The following is a 15847-nucleotide window of genomic DNA, read 5'->3' as shown; positions in this document are numbered from 1 at the left end:
CATTTTTTGTGCTTCTGACTGCTCTTACCTCCCTGTAGAGTCCAGCATGTACCTATTGTCCATATCCAAGAGTCTCAAGATGAACATATTTCACTTTGTAAGACTTAATGTTTTATGAATTCTTGTTTGCTGTAGACAAGATTTATAACATTACCCCTACTCTCAGCTTCTGCTTCTGAAGCCAGGTATTTTAAAACTATATGTGCTACCTGGAAGGTTGCCTGAGCACTGGAGTTGAGTTCAATAGTTACTCAAGATTTCATATATAACTAGGAATACACTCTGTTCCATGTGTTGTTATCAAAAAGCCATACCTACCATAGAATATAAAAACTTGATTAAGTTATGGGGAAGAATGAAGATACAGTCATGCATAGAGCATCTTTGTGAGTTATAACAGTCAAGCCAGTGCTAGCAGAAAATAAACCTCCTGATCAAAAGAAGAAAACATTTGTTAAGCAGCTTTATTATTGCACTAGCACTTAAGGTGAAGTAAATATATCTATTCTAGCCCCATAGTTTTCACTTGATAATGAAAATATTTTATCATTTAAACTGAAATTTTCTCTTCTGTCTTTACCAAAACATGGTTTGTGCAAGGCTATTTCTTCTGGTCTTACAATATAGAGGAATGTGCTTTCAACTGGAAGTTTCTCAATCTCACAAATTAGAATTTGAAAGTAATCTTTAAATAGATTTTTTTTTTCCCACTGCACTTATTAAAAAATATGTCCAGTTTTTTTTGGCATTCTTTGCAATCTGGAGGTTTACTGTTTCAAAGTCTTGATGCTATTTTTTCTGTCCTTCTAGTAGCTTGAGTTCACCAGAGTGCACCCAAACATTAAGGCTTATGAATAAGTCCAACCACAGTATTTGTGTAATTCCTTGTAGTTCTGTTTCATGGAAAATTTCTGCAAGCTGTAGTTGTAGTTGCTGTAACTAGGAATGTGAACTGAGATACAAGGGTACTGGAGAATGCGACCTGAGCAATGTGCTAGTGGATCATTGCAGAGCCAGGTTGTGGAATGGTCAATCTCATGCTCTGATGCAGCTGGGAGAGCTGATGCTGAGATCCAGACAGCTCTGTAGTGCAAGAAAGACTTGCTCTTGTTGGGCAGAACACCAAATGAGAAGCTGCATGCCTTCTCCTTTTGATTAGGAGGAGTGTTTCACACAGTCCCAGGGCTGAAGGCTGCTGGACTAAGGTGCAGTATTTCTTGGATCCAGCTCTTGGTTTGAGATTATACCCATGACACTGTCTTTTTCACAGGGGTATAGAGCTGCTTTTAAGTGCTCCCCTGTCTGCTAGGTTTGAAGAGGCTGCTCCTCTCAGGGTATTGGTTTTCACTGCTTCTGTAGAATAGAGAATGTTCCCTGCCCTTACCTGGCAACTAAAACACTACCACAAGGTGCAAGCATGAAAACTACTGCTTTTAGAATGGAGCTTGGTTAGTTTGTGGGAGGGATTAGAGGAGAGTGGGCTGTTAATACTAGTGTCTGCATCCCTGGTATTGTGGGTTTGATTTTCCTAATTCAGTTTAGTGTAATCTGGTGTCTGACTGGCTGATCTTGTAACACTCATACAGTGCTGCCAGCCCTTAGAGCCTCCTTTTTGTTTTTATCACCCTCCTCTTATGGAGTAGTTGAAACTGGCAGAGAAAGTGCAAGATCAGTGAAATGCTAGAGTAATCACAGGATGGGACTGCAAGGCTTATTACATCATGGGAGGAAGAGGACCACTGCATGCATTATAGTGCGTGACACTAGCCACATGGTAGCTGTGACTTGTTCTGGTAATGTGCTTTCTTGGGGATATCAGACTGCATAATAAAACTCCAATGTGGTGGCAGAGGCACAAAACTCAAAAACACGTAGACCTTTATATGACTCTGTGTGGAGCAGGGCCAGATATGAAAGTCACAGAATTATGACAATGAATTAGGCAGGAATTAGAGGTACAGGAGAAAAGGTAGGATCAAGTTATAGAGCCTAGGAATTATGTCATCTGGGATGAGGGCAGTGCTGTCTCTGGAGAACTCATATTGTCCTTCTGGGCTGTTTGGAGGAAGGCACTGCTTTGATATGCATATGGATAAATAAAAGACTATCCAGAAAGAGTCCAAAGCTGCTGAGGACAAAAGTTGCAGATATTATGTAAATGGAGAAATAAAATGCCTGCTTGTCTCACTGCAAAGGCCTGCATGCTGCAAAGTAATGAGTGTGCAGAGCAGAAGGAGGAACTTTTCATAGTGTATAGTATGATACAGGAGGGAGAATATGGGGGCGAGGGGAAGTTTCCTGATGAAGTCTGTCAGGCAATGGGTACATGCCATCATTTGCATGAGAAAATTAATCATGCTTTTAATTTCTGGTGCTGGATGTGCCTCGAGGTGATCAGGAGTGTGCCTATCTTTCCTTCTTTTATCCTAGGTCCAACACGAAAAATGCCCCTGACTGCCAGTGCCATGGACTTTTTTCAGCTCTTTGTCCCTGACAATGTACTAAAGAATATGGTGGTCCAAACCAATATGTATGCAAAGAAATACCAGGAGAGGTTTGGTAGTGACGATGCCTGGATTGATGTCACCTTGATAGAAATGAAGGCCTTCTTAGGCTACATGATATCAACCAGCATCCACCACTGTGAGTCTGTTCTCAGCATCTGGAGCAGCGGCTTCTACAGCAACAAAAGCATTGCACTTATCATGACACAATCAAGGTTTGAGAAGATTCTGAAGTACTTCCACATTGTGGCCTTCCGCTCGAGCCAGACAACACATAGCCTCTACAAAATCCAGCCTTTTCTGGACTCTCTGCAGAATGGCTTTGACTCTGCTTTCAGACCTTCACAAGCCCAGGTAAGAGTTAAGCCGTTGGAGGGAACATCTGACCTGTGCACTCTGGTTGTCTCACTGGGACAGAAAGTGCACAGCACAGCTGCCTGGGGAAGCTGGGGCTTCCCAGTGTGCAGCTGTGCTGCAGTGCCTCCATGAAGCAAGAGAGAGAGCAGCCCTGTCCTGTGCAAGTGCTTATCCGTGTCTGTCAGTGCAGGCACCAAACAGGTTTCAGTGGGAATGGTGCTCTCTGAGCTGGAGCTGTTTGCTTTAGTGACCTAATTTCAGTGAGGCTGGCTACCAGTAGGTTTTGCTGTCCTGAGGATGGGAGGTTGCAGGTTGTGCAAGGGTGGAAAGGGCAGAGCTGGTGCAGCTGGGCTGGAGGGAAGCCGGCTGAGTTGGATGGAGGAGTTTGAGAGTGACTGTCCCTGATCTTAGCAGTAGGTGCTTGCTGTATGGTCCAGTAACACTGCTGCTTCCTCATGACTGGAAAGGGGGACAGGTGAAAATCTTTTAATATTCGTCATAATCTATTTAAACTTAGTTCAATACAAATTATCTGCTTTTGAAGCTGTTGCTACTGGTCGTGTTCAGAAATCTGGAAAGAAAAAGGAATAAGCATGAAATATGTTACTGCTTGATACAACTTTTCAATCAATTCTCTATTTCCAGAATATAAATATTTCAACTTAGGCATTTGGAAAGGGTGCTGTGTCCATAGTCCTCTTTTTCTTCCTCTTTCCCTTCTGAAGGATCCCATTTTTGCCCACTTCACAAAATTAATGAAGGCATAGATGCTACACATTCATTGAAGTGTGCCTAAAATAAATGGCAAGTGATTACAGTTTATTTTATAGACAATAAAAATCATACCTATATAACCCATGAGAACACAGCTGCCTAAAAAGCTGTTAAGGTAGAGAAGGGAGGAGGGAGGAGTGTTCTCACTAAGCTATGCAAAGTATGTTTCCATTAAGACAAAACAGGCAGTGAGAAACGTGGAACTGTTGGGACTGAGCTCCCTCAAAGATATGAAATCTAATCCTTATGGCTGCTGACTTCAATAGGCAGAAGATAAAGGCTTCAGAAATTGATCACTGTGTCTAATGCAAGTGCTTATAATGATGTGCTGTGGCACATACTGTGAGTGCAAATCCATTAAAGGATAAGATTTTATTTGCATGTGTATCTCTTCTCCCATTCCCCATCCCAAGCAAGGCTTGAGAACTGAATTGACAAAATCTCAGCACCCTGTTTGCAGTGGCAAAACATCTAAATCTTTACAAGCAAAATGTATTATTATCCTGAGCTTGGTAAGGAGATGCTACTTAAAAAAATAAGGGGGAAGAAGTAGAGACTACCCCATTTTCTTCCTTCCTTCTCCAATTCTCTGCTCCTTTTGTCAGTGTTTACGTCAGTGATTTCTATGCAGCATGTTTCAGTGATATTGAGTGGAACAAAAAGCACTAAAATACTTCAAAAATAACTCTGTAAGAAAGAATAAGGTTTTGAATCTGTTGTTAAAAATACCCTAGCGTAGCTCCAGTAGGCTTCTAGGGGGTGTTCCAGGCCTCCTCCTGAAAGGAGCCTTGTGCATGACATCCTCCTGGGTGCCATCAGTTAGGGCAGCACACTACCTGTCTCAAGAAATGAGGACCCCATCTGCTCAAAACAGTAGGAAAGACCTCTCCTTGCAAATTGTCTTGAATGCAGACTGCAGTATACATCAAACCCAGAATGCCCAGTGAGAAATACCAGTAATAATTAAAAATAATAAGCCAGTTGCATAGAAACAAATGGAAAGATGAGGGGAAAGAACCACTTAGATGGGCTTTTGGAAGTTCTGCCTCTGAAAGCCAGTTGGAGAGGAGGGCCCAGGTTTCTGTGATCAGTGATACCTGAAATCCCAAGTTCAGATTTGTTGCTTAAGGTATCTTAAACATGAGATTTGTGGTACCTGGGTGGCTTGTTGCTGACCCACCCACCGTCACTCCTACACACAATCTTTATGCTACCTTCTTGTATGTGGCATCAAACAGCTAAATCACAGTTCCTGTTGAATGCAGCAGGGCTGTTTGGGCTTAAGGGTAGGCTTGTTACTGACTTTTTTCCTCAGGCAGTGTGGACTCACAGAGCACAGTTTAGGAAGACGCCATGTTTAACTCTCCCCTATGGACAGAGCAGGGACACTCTGCATCCAGCAAGTAGTACAACATCTGCCTTCACAGTTATTTCTTCTATAGATTTGATATTTTCTTTTTTGAGAGCTAGAAAAGATTCTTCAAGTGGAACTTCAGTCAGAAAATACTTAGGGTTTTTTCTTGTCTGTGACCCCCCCCCGTCCAAATGTGCCTGTAAAAATAACACCACAGTTGCTATGAAAGGAAACAGGGAGAAAAAACTATGCCAGTATACCAAAAGAAAGAAAACAGTCTAGTGAATTATAATTATTTTGCTAAATATACTGAACAAGCAAAAGGAAATAATTACTCTCCAGCTTATGAAGGAATTGTAAGTCCAGAACATTTTAATTGTGTATCAGCAGTGCTAGCTGTAGTTTCTGAAGTCAAAAATATGGTGTTCTGACCTAGATTGGTAAAAAAAAAATGACAGGAATATTCTGTGCATCTTATCCCTCCTCAGTATTACTTGTATAAATGAACACTACCTCTACCTGAGCAACAAGAGGTGGTCATTTGGGTGTGTTCTTGTAAGCAGTGTTATTTCTTTGCTACTTAGCTTTGTAGCTGTGCTACTGTCTGCAGGCCTGAAGGCAGGGAGGATACCCTGCCTGCACTCGGGAGGTACAGAACAACAAATTCAAGGGTACTCACCTGCCAAGGATATACACGGAATTCCAGAAACCAGAGGAGTTCAGGGAAAATAACATCACTGCTGAAATATCCTTCTGTGCCTGCTGAGTATTTATATGCTGGTCAGCAGGATGTGGCTAGACAGGATTGCTGTCTCTGTCTGTCCCTGACTGGTGTGAGAGGTCAGGAGCATAACTCCAGGTTCTCTCTGCTTCCCTCTCCCTCTAAAGTACCTTCTCTTTGGTGTTTTGGAACCAAACAGTTTTGCATCTGCCCAGTGAAATATCAGCTGGGAACAGTCACCTTCTCTCCAGCAGGAATGAATCCCCTGGCAAAAAGAGAGAAGTCCAACCTCTTGCTTCAAGGGCACAGTGCTCAACTTTGGCCAGTTTTGTGTTTCAGTCTTGGTGGTATCATAGGGTACAGCTAAGCAGTTTCACCATAGCTCTTCCAAACCAGCTTACAGCTTTAGATGACAGCCTCTTTGAAAACATAGAGGGGCAAAAACAGGCTGGTCAGCTTGCTTTTCTGTCCTCATGCTTAAATGCTCATTTTGATATTGAGTATTTCCAAATCGTAAGACTTTGCTTGTGCTGTACCTCCATATTTCAGTTTTCCTGTTCTCAAAATGATTCTTTAGGAGTTGAGGGTGCTGGTCCCAAATGAGAATCATTCTGTCTTAGAGCTTCTGTGAGTGTGACACAAATACATAAATATTCAGAGAACGCTGGCCAAGTATAAGGCATCAAGCAAGAGAAAGACAGACAGAGGAGCAATAAGAATACTGAATAGCAAGGTAAATTTCTGATGTCCTAGAGCTCTTGGCCAGTTGATTCTTTCATGAAGCCAGATTTTAGGGAGAGTTTGGCAACAGAAAATGATAAAACTTCATTGCTATTTTTAAATTGCCTAATGGTAATGGAGTGCTGTAAGAGCTGACTTTTTTGTTTTTTAAGAGGATTGATTGATGACTGAACAAATGGGCAGAGGAGCATGGAATCATGGCTCCACTGGGGTTCAGAGTTAACCTTTGAATGATGGCAAGAGGATCTGTAAAATGTGGATAGGCCAAGCAGGACTTTGAAAATGAGAAGAGAAAGAATATGTCTGATATACTGGAGAAGAACTATGAGAGAGAAATAAAGAAAAGTGATGTGGTCAGTGTGATGGACTAGGAAAATGGCTTTCCAACAGCAGTCTGTAGGAGAAGATTGCCTTATGTTGAGTAAAAATAAAACTGTTGCAGGATGGTTGTGGGTTTTTGATGTAAATTTGTCTGGGTGGGTGGGTTGTTACTCTAAAATGAGTGCCATTTTAGAGCTCTTACTCAGAAAGCATAGAAAATACAGGCATTGCCTAGCTGAGGAGATTTTGCAAGTAGGAGATAAAGACTGACATTCAAATTCACTAGCTAGTGATATCTGCAGCAGGAGGAGAGGGACATCTACAATGACCAAAAAAGGAAATACTGAGGGGTTCTTAAGGGAAGGGAGATGTTCTCAAATGCAACATAATGGAATCAGAACTGGCAGCTAGATATGCAAGCAGAGATGTCAGACACCAGCAAGAGAATTTAGATTAGACAGGAGGAGCTTTGGAGCAGAGAGGCAGAAGCACAAGCTAGTCTTGCAGTAGGAAATGACTGACTGTGCATCCAGACACAGTTACCAAGGGGCCTCTGCAACTGGATGGTATACACCAAAAGCCAGAGACAAGGCAAGCTGAGGCAGCTTCTCCAAGAGACAGGAGAAGAGAAGAGGCTGAAGGCTGAAGAGGACAGCCTGTGTTGTGGAGGGCTGAGGGGGAGAAGTTTCCCCAGATATGTTGGGTCATTATCTAACTATATGGAGTCCAGGAGTCCAAGTACAAAAGACTTAGTGATTCAGGGCTTTTGTCTACAAGTCTGTTTGGATTCTACAAGCCTGTTTGGTGAGAGAGGATGGGTGAATTTTGGTGTGGAAAGAGCATTGGAAATGGTCTAAAATGGAGAAGACAGAAAGGCACTCCTGACAGTGGCTGTTTTGTTCTGTGAGTGAAAGATATTGTGAGACAGAGCAATTGATGGAGTCCCATCTTGGAGTCTTGCCTTTGCAACACTTGGCCTGCAAATACATATTGAGGGGAGAACAAAGAGTGAAAGTTTGGCAGGGTAGATCTATCAGGGATAAGGGGAAAGGAGGAAAGGAAGGAAAGGAAAGGAAAGGAAAGGAAAGGAAAGGAAAGGAAAGGAAAGGAAAGGAAAGGAAAGGAAAGGAAAGGAAAGGAAAGGAAAGGAAAAGGAAAGGAAAGGAAAGGAAAGGAAAGGAAAGGAAAGGAAAGGAAAGGAAAGGAAAGGAAAGGAAAGGAAAGGAAAGGAAAGGAAAGGAAAGGAAAGGAAAGGAAAAGGAAGGAAAGGAAAGGAAAGGAAAGGAAAGGAAAGGAAAGGAAGGGATAGCAAAGGGGGAACAAAGCAACTAGATGACGAGCTTCTGAACTGAACTGGGAATTTGAGAGAAGAAAATGGAGATAATTTCTATGAAGAAATCCACAAACTATCTTGCATCATAGGAAGTCAGAATAGGAAGTGGGGAGCACTTGGGGAGTGAGAAAAAGATGGTGAAGAGGTGGCCAGGAATGTGTGTAGGAGTAATTAAGCCTGAAAGTAGATTTTTATCAAGGAAGATGAGAAACAGGAATATGCCATGGGGGCGGTAAGCTCACTCCTGTAAAATTGTGTATTGCAGCAACAGCAAGAATGGGGAATAGAGAGGGAGCAAATATAACTTTGCATGGGGATTTGGCAAATAGATGGATTTGAGATTACAGGAAAAGCAGGGAGGACTGAGAATACAGGAGGGTGAACAAACTAGTAGGATAGCCAGTAGCAACAGGGCTAGCTTTTGTCCTAAAAACACCGTGTCAGTGCCAGGGGCAGGCACAGCCCATACACTGCCTTGCTTGCAAAGTTCTTTACAGCTGTTGAAGCAGTGAATGCATGTGGAGGGGTGAAAACCCCTTGTCCCCTACCCTCTGAAGGAAGCTCCAGGGTTTTAAGTTCATTTTCCTTGCCTGTCCACATTTTGTCTTTAAAGTGACAGCAGATCTTTCCCTAACCTGTTCACATTTTTATTCCCTCTTCACAAAAGTTGAGTTGGAACTTACAGAGAAATTATTTAAATTCAATACAGAGGAACGAAGGAGGGAAGGCAGGGCTAAGCATGGGCAGGAGGAACAGGAAGATGGAGAGAGGTTTTAAATATTCAGATTCACTTCCTAGATGTAAGGCTGACAGGCCTTACTGTGTCATAGAAGGCAGAAAGAGTGTGAAGGGTAAACAGGATGCAGTAGAGCTGCTGCAAGGAGAGTTGATGCTGTGGTGCAGAGGGAAAGAAGCTAATGACAGAGGCTAGAAGATGTCCTAAGGTGATGCTTATACAGCCTTTTCTTTCTGCTGCTCTCCATCCTACAGCAGGGGAGATTATAACAGTGGAACCACACCACTCAATGGGATCTGGCTGGTAAGAGAGCCTTTCCAGAAGCTGAGGAAATTCTTAGCCATGTATCCAACCTTTTCCCAAAGGATGTGCTCCTTCCCTCTGCACTTGAGAAGCAGAAAGGCAAAAGCGAACGAGGGCAAGTTTAATATTTTCAAATGCTGTTCAGAATCCTCTGAGGCAGAAGCAGGAAATGCCCCAGATGACCTTTAGATTGTAAGGATTCTGTTCTGGGCCTCGAGAGGGGAAGATGTGGCTTCAGTAGGGAAACAGGGCAGCTGCAGCTGGAAGAACAAATAGTTTTATGTGCAGCTCTCCTTGCTCACATCTGCATTTTGGTGTATATCTCTCAACAACAACAACGGAGGAGGAGGAAAAGAGAGAGATATCTCTCTCAACAACAACAACGGAGGAGGAGGAAAAGAGAGAGATCAGCCATCACTGCGGGGGGAGGGCACGGGTGCCTATTTTGGGCTGACAGAGCTGTTCAGCAAGCATCTTGTGTTCAGGAGACCAGCAGCTGCTCATCTCTGGTGCTTAACTACTCACCCACTGCATCTCTCCAACAAGCATCACTCCTAGGTGTAGTACGGCTTTGTTCTCATTTCCGCCCTTGACTGTGCAGATGTGCACAAAAGTAGCACACATGCATGTGTGGAAAGGTTTTGTCTGAGGGTGGGAGCCTTTGCATACCTGTAACTGAGCCTGTCTCCTGGAAGGATGGTCACTGGAAAAGAACAGACTCCTTTAAATTATAACCCATCTGACTATTTTGCACGTCTTTACAAGGGTATGAATTATGGCCTGCTGGGACTGCTTTCCCTGCATGTACAAGGAGGGGAGCCTGCAATGACTTGCTCTGATTTAGATGTACATGTCTGAATTTGGTCAGCATTCATCAGCTGAGACCTTTCAACAGTTTGCAAGTCTTTGTACTTTCATAAGTGGCTTGCTAGACAACTTGCACATTGTGCAGTCAGGTATGTGTATGTTATGCACAGCTGCCTGTGAGCTGTGGGGAGCTATTAGTGCTTTTCTATAGGTGAGTTCCACAGTGTGATACCTAGCAGTATCACACTTCAGTTTTGCTGCCAAATTAATGGAGAGAAGTGTAACAGAACAGGGAACTACTTACATCATCTGGATGCAGAATGCAGAAGCTGCTTCACTTTCACAGGTCTTCCTTACTTGCTGCTTCACTTTCACAGGTCTTCCTTACTTGCTCCAGTCTGACTTATCTTTTCTACTCCTGCCTCTGGTGGTTTATCCTTATCTCCTTTCGTCAACCTTTTCATCTCCTGAGGCAAGAGAGACTTCCCTAAAGCTGCTGCTGCTAGGAAAAATATTTTCTGTCTCTTTACCACCTCCTCAAGTGGCAGCAGAAAGCATCTTTTTCTTCCTTAACTTCTCTCTCTCTTTATTATGTGTTTTCTTTTGCTATAACCAAGGAATGTACTTTACAATGAATTGTAAAGTGTAGGGGTGTAAATTGTAAAGGGGATGTTTGGGTGGAAGACATTCTGCCAAACAATATTAAGCTTATGAAGAAGTATGGTAAAATGCTTCTAAAAATCCACTCTCCCTGCCCCGTCCTCTGCAACATTTTGGAGGGATGTTGAACTGTAGCAGACAAGTAAGAAATGAGAGCTGTGCCTTGCAGTGTTTGCAAATTACGTGTAGAGCAGCTATCCATAGTGGAGTGTGCTTGGCCAGGCTTTGTTTTTTGTTGATGGTAGCATCAAACAAAAGTGGGTTTGCTTCTTTGGGGTGATGCACATAAGCACAGTGCAAGGGTTGTATTTCCTTGAAAGCAATTAAAGCACCTTTTTTTTAGCAATCATGTATTCTTCTGTTTCTTTCCCTGCCTCTTTTCTTGCCACTTGCAGGTGCTACATGAGCCCCTGATAGATGAGGATCCTGTTTTCATTGCGACCTGTACAGAGAGGGAGCTGCGCAAGAGGAAAAAGAGGAAGTTCAGTCTTTGGGTTCGGCAGTGCTCATCCACTGGTTTCATCTGCCAGGTGGGTTTTACCTCTTCAAATGTCTTCATTCAGTTCCAGAAGGCCCTTAAATGTACTGTAGGACCAAAGGTAACAGTCACTTCTCTTGGTTACCTGGCCGGGTGCTGCAGCCTGAATGCAGGATGCCTCTGACTCCTGCGGATACAAAACGTGATGGACAGTGATGACAAGTTCCTCATGCTTTGTTTGCTGCATGATTTAACTGAGAGTTTCTGTCTCTAATACTGTCTGTATGGCTGCCAGCCTTCAGCTAATTACATTGAAATGCAGTTAAAAGATCTGTCTGTTTGTATATCCTAAGTTTATCTAAATGTCTAGGTACTGTGACTTGTCATTTTTAATGAGTCAGATTTTCTCTCTTATAACTATAACACTGCACCTGTGATAGCCAGTGGTGTCCAATAGACTAAATCAATATGGTACCAAGATGTCAATTTTTCTGTGAGAAATGTATTAGTGGAGGCCCCTATTACACATCTTTTCACATATCTACCTCTCAATCAAAGAAATAAAATCTGATGTGACTTCAAGGTGAGATGTCAGCTGGAGTGAGAGACATGTTAAAGGGTTTGTTTGTATTGTTGTACGGCATTGGGAACATCTTCTCAAATTCTCAGATTCCCCAAATAGCGGATGTATTTTGAGAGCCCTTGAAAAATCTGGTCATTTATTTTGATGCTTAGAGGTGAGGGGGCAGATGTTTTCCGATATTTTTCTCCCAAGAGCTCCTGTGAAAACGTGGTGTCCCATGTGTTCCAGAGTGGTGGTACACAGAGGTAGGATGTGCACACTGCTTGCTATGTCTGAATACATGTCAGAACAGGGCCTGTGGATTTGCTGCAGTTGAACATTTGTTCAGAGCGGGATTTGGCTGGTGAATCATCATGACTGTTTGAGTAGCTGTGCAGGAAAAGAGGCTCACTGGGAACAGGGGTTTGCATTTTCAGCAATGCTGTTCACTCTGAGAAGAAATTTAGGATCCTACTTCTTCCATCTAGGTTTTAAAGCAGCTATTTTGTCTGATACAAAATAGACTCACCTTGTGAAGCCTCCTTGGAAGTTTCTGCTCTCAAAGCTCTTGGAAAGTCATTTGCTATACAGAGACAGTGTCTTTGATCTCCAAGGAGAACTTTGCCAATCCTACATGCAGTTTATTACTGAAGCATATTGGGTACAGTGAGCACAAAGTCTGCTCAGCTCTTGCCACACTCCCCCCAGCCAACTGCCACAAAACTAGTAAGTCTTCAGACATGCCAGAGGTTTTAGATTCTGAGCTATAATTATGTTGAACCTCCTGTCCTGTCCACTGAGACACTAAATTAATGGAATGTCAAATTAAACAGAATAGATGCTCAGCACCACCCTAATCCTTCCACTCCCTTAATGAATTAGATGCTCATGCTTCACTTGCATCCAGATGACATCCAGGATTATCTTACCAGCTGCCTTCTATTTTCATTCCTTGACTTGGCTGTCATTATCAACATGCTGAAATGACTTGGTGAAAGGGACCAAGGGAACAGTGAAAAAGAATATAATTTCATGCTAAAATGGAAAAACCTGATTTGGGGAGGATGGGCAACTTCAATTGTTACGATTGAAATCGTATGTTAATTGATACGATTGAAATACGTAAAATTGATACGATTGAAATGCTATGTTAATTTATGTGTCACACTTACAAGCCATTTTGCAGAATCCAAAGCACTTTTTTGGTGGCTACTTGGTGTATTTAGAGTATTAAAACAGGTTTTGATTTCTTTTCTCCTTCCTTTAAACAAAGGAAGAGAATTGATCTAAATGAGAAATAAATCAAATGTTTTCCCCATTGTGTAAACCTTCCCTTCCATCTCTTGTGAAGCTGCCATCATGAAGAAAGGACTTGTCTGACAGTTAAGGACTGACTTGTCTATCACTTGCCAACTGTTGGAAAAGCTTTCAAAATATGCATATTCTGTAATACTGCCTGGGTGAATTCCCTCCCTCACTGCTTCCACACAATGACATTGAGGTCATTGTGAAGATAAATAGGGCTATCAACACTTCATAAATCAGGATAATTCAGTTTCAAAAAATGGAATACTATGTATCTGTAAAAAGATAGGCCCACACAGAAGAGAGGAGAGACCTATGTACGACTGGTTTTCAGGGACAGAAGGAACCTCAAGAGGTCTGTGATGCTCCTGGCCAAAAACAATGTCCTCCAATCCTGAATTATAAGCCTGGTGTTAAAAAAAAATCCATCTGAGGAGACATCTTAGTTTTCCCAGTGTTCTGCTTTTCCTATGGTGAAAAGGATTGGTTGGTTTTTCCTAATGAAAAATAATGTCGTGGTTTGACACTGGCGCAATGCCAGCACCCCCATGAAAATGCATCTTCCCCAAATAAATGCTGTGAGATGTTATCAGGAACAGAGCAGAGCAGGCCCAAGCTTAATAAAAAAAGGGAAAGAAAAAACTTTATTAAACTACTACTACTACAGAAAACACATAAACTAAATCCAGGATGAAGACCTTTTAAAACACCCCTCCTCCTCCCAATTCCTAGAACACCCACCATGAAACATCACCCGGGATTCCTGATCAAATTACCACCCTTCAGATAATCAATACTCAAGCTATCAAGGGAGAGAGAAGTCTCTCTTGCACCACAGACCCCCCAGGAAACACAGTTGCCACCTCCTGTGTTTCCCTGTCACACATGGCAACCACCTGGAGAAAATCTGCCAGTGTGACACTCTCCTTTCCATGTCACAGTGCTCTCACCACCGTGCATGGACAGACTGCTCATAGGGCTCCTTTAAGGATGCTTTGCCATGGACCAAAAGATACAACAGTTCAGCTTCTCATCTTGGGACTACAGTCCCCCCCATTTTCCCCTGGGGCCAAGGGTCCAAGAACAGAGATCATCTTCTTCCCGAAGACAGAGGGCATCACCATTCCCTCTCAGCTTTCTTCTGTTCTTGCCATTCCTGTGCTGTTAGAAGCTGAAGCAGGTCTCCTTGGGTCACCACTGCATCCCCCTAAAATGCAGTCTCTATTGCAGGAGATTTTGGTTCAGTCCATGGCTAACAAGAAAAGTCCAGCCAAAAGCTACTTCATCATCTCCTCCCACCTAAATATTTCTTCTTCTAACATCTCAGGCCCCGGACTGTCTCTCTTCCACTACAAATCAAGGAGGAGTAATATTTTACAAAGCCCTCATTTCCTGGAAAGGGTTAAAAGTTCAGACTCCCTGGACGGCTGATATCTCCGTCCAGCATCCCGTCTCCCACGCTGGGCATCATCCCCCCCGCCCTTTCTCCTTCTCCTCTGCCGGCAAATCTCCAGGTGCCGCCAGGCTCTCTGTCACTTTCCCTCTGGGGGGGGGGAACAAAGGCATCTCCGCTTCTCTCCACCCTTCCGTCCACAGGAGCTGGCTCGGTTCCAGACCTTCAGCCCCTCGGCCTACCTGGACAAGGCCGCATGGCTTCCCCTCCCCCACCCAGCCCATGGCTGGGCAGGGGAGATCTGCACTCTCTGATGACCAGAAACAAAGAGACAGTTCTCCTGGGAGTTCTTGCTTTTAACCCCCTGTGTTCTCAGAGGCGTGTCCATACTTTCAGTGGTCACTCCAGGTGCCAATATCCAAACCTGACCACTGATTGGTTTGACCCAACTTCCTGGAAAAAAATTCACTTCCATGTCAAACCACAACAAATGGATATGCCACATGCTGAGTTATTGTGTGAACTCTGGTTGGCAGCTCACAGGTGAGTTGTTAATGTTAGGAGTTTCAGCTGTTTGTCTCCTCAAATTCCTGTTCCTGCTTGTTCTTGTGAACAAAACTTTGAATCAAATTTTTGGGTATGAGTAAACACTCTTTTTTGATGGCTTATACTTTACTTTTTTAAGGAAATGGTGTTTGGTTAAAAATCTAGCCCAATAAGCCATTCATGGAACAGAAATGGCATAAAGCTCAAGTGCTGCTTGTGAACATAAGAAGGTGCATAATCTTATACATTCATAATATAATGTATGAATATTAGACTACTTTTCTGTCATCTGTACTCCAGATAACTTGACTGCACCCTGATAGTTAATTGTTTTAAGATGGATGCACAATTTCAGATTATATCTCTGCTTCAGAAAATCTCAAGCAGAGCATCTTGTTGCAGTGAATAGCTTTGTTGGCTGAGCATCTCTTCATGGTCAGCTGGCCAAGTGGGAACGTGCAGGAAGGACACATTATTCAAATATATGTCTGCCGCAGTTGGGAACATGAACAAAACCTCTCAGAGGACTCAGAAGGGCTCCAGGAGAGTTGACTTTGGCAAAGTAGATTGCAAAACTGCCCTGATACTGTTGCCTTTTTCATCTGCCTTTGACATTGGACATCAAGGTGGCAGCAGTTGCTGTGGGAGAGGGCTTGGGCCTTCTTATTTCTTTCTCTCTAATTCAGGGGCGACAACAAACACAGCTTGTAGGACTTCATGTGTCCCTCTCTGCTCCATCTTCTCTTTGCTTTTCTTGTTTCTTTCCAATCTATTTCCCTGCATACTACTTAGCACCTCCTTACCACTGAGGCACTTTTAAAACCAATATTTTAATGTCTTGATTGCAGTTTAAATTATTGAAGTAGCTTAGAAGTCTTTCTTATAGTATTTGCTTAGAGTATATTTAAATGGTAAGTCATACTATTTAAATCGAAACTCCCGCTGTGTCAGT

The 15847-nt window shown here is 42.9% G+C and overlaps 1 protein-coding gene across 2 annotated transcripts in view; it reads left to right on the top strand.

The window, feature by feature from the left end:
* The window catches only part of PGBD5 (piggyBac transposable element derived 5), a 64238-nt gene that overhangs the window by 24659 nt on the left and 23732 nt on the right, over nucleotides 1-15847 (top strand). For both annotated transcript variants that reach the window (XM_053973445.1, XM_053973446.1), the window contains 2 exons: nucleotides 2431-2858; nucleotides 11007-11141. In XM_053973445.1, coding sequence (XP_053829420.1) covers nucleotides 2431-2858; nucleotides 11007-11141 — 563 coding nt within the window. The remainder of the gene's footprint in view (nucleotides 1-2430; nucleotides 2859-11006; nucleotides 11142-15847) is intronic.

Source organism: Vidua macroura, chromosome 3 (genome assembly GCF_024509145.1).
Source record: "Vidua macroura isolate BioBank_ID:100142 chromosome 3, ASM2450914v1, whole genome shotgun sequence".
NCBI classification, from domain to species: Eukaryota; Metazoa; Chordata; class Aves; order Passeriformes; family Viduidae; genus Vidua; species Vidua macroura.
This window is presented reverse-complemented; position numbering and strand designations above follow the sequence as displayed.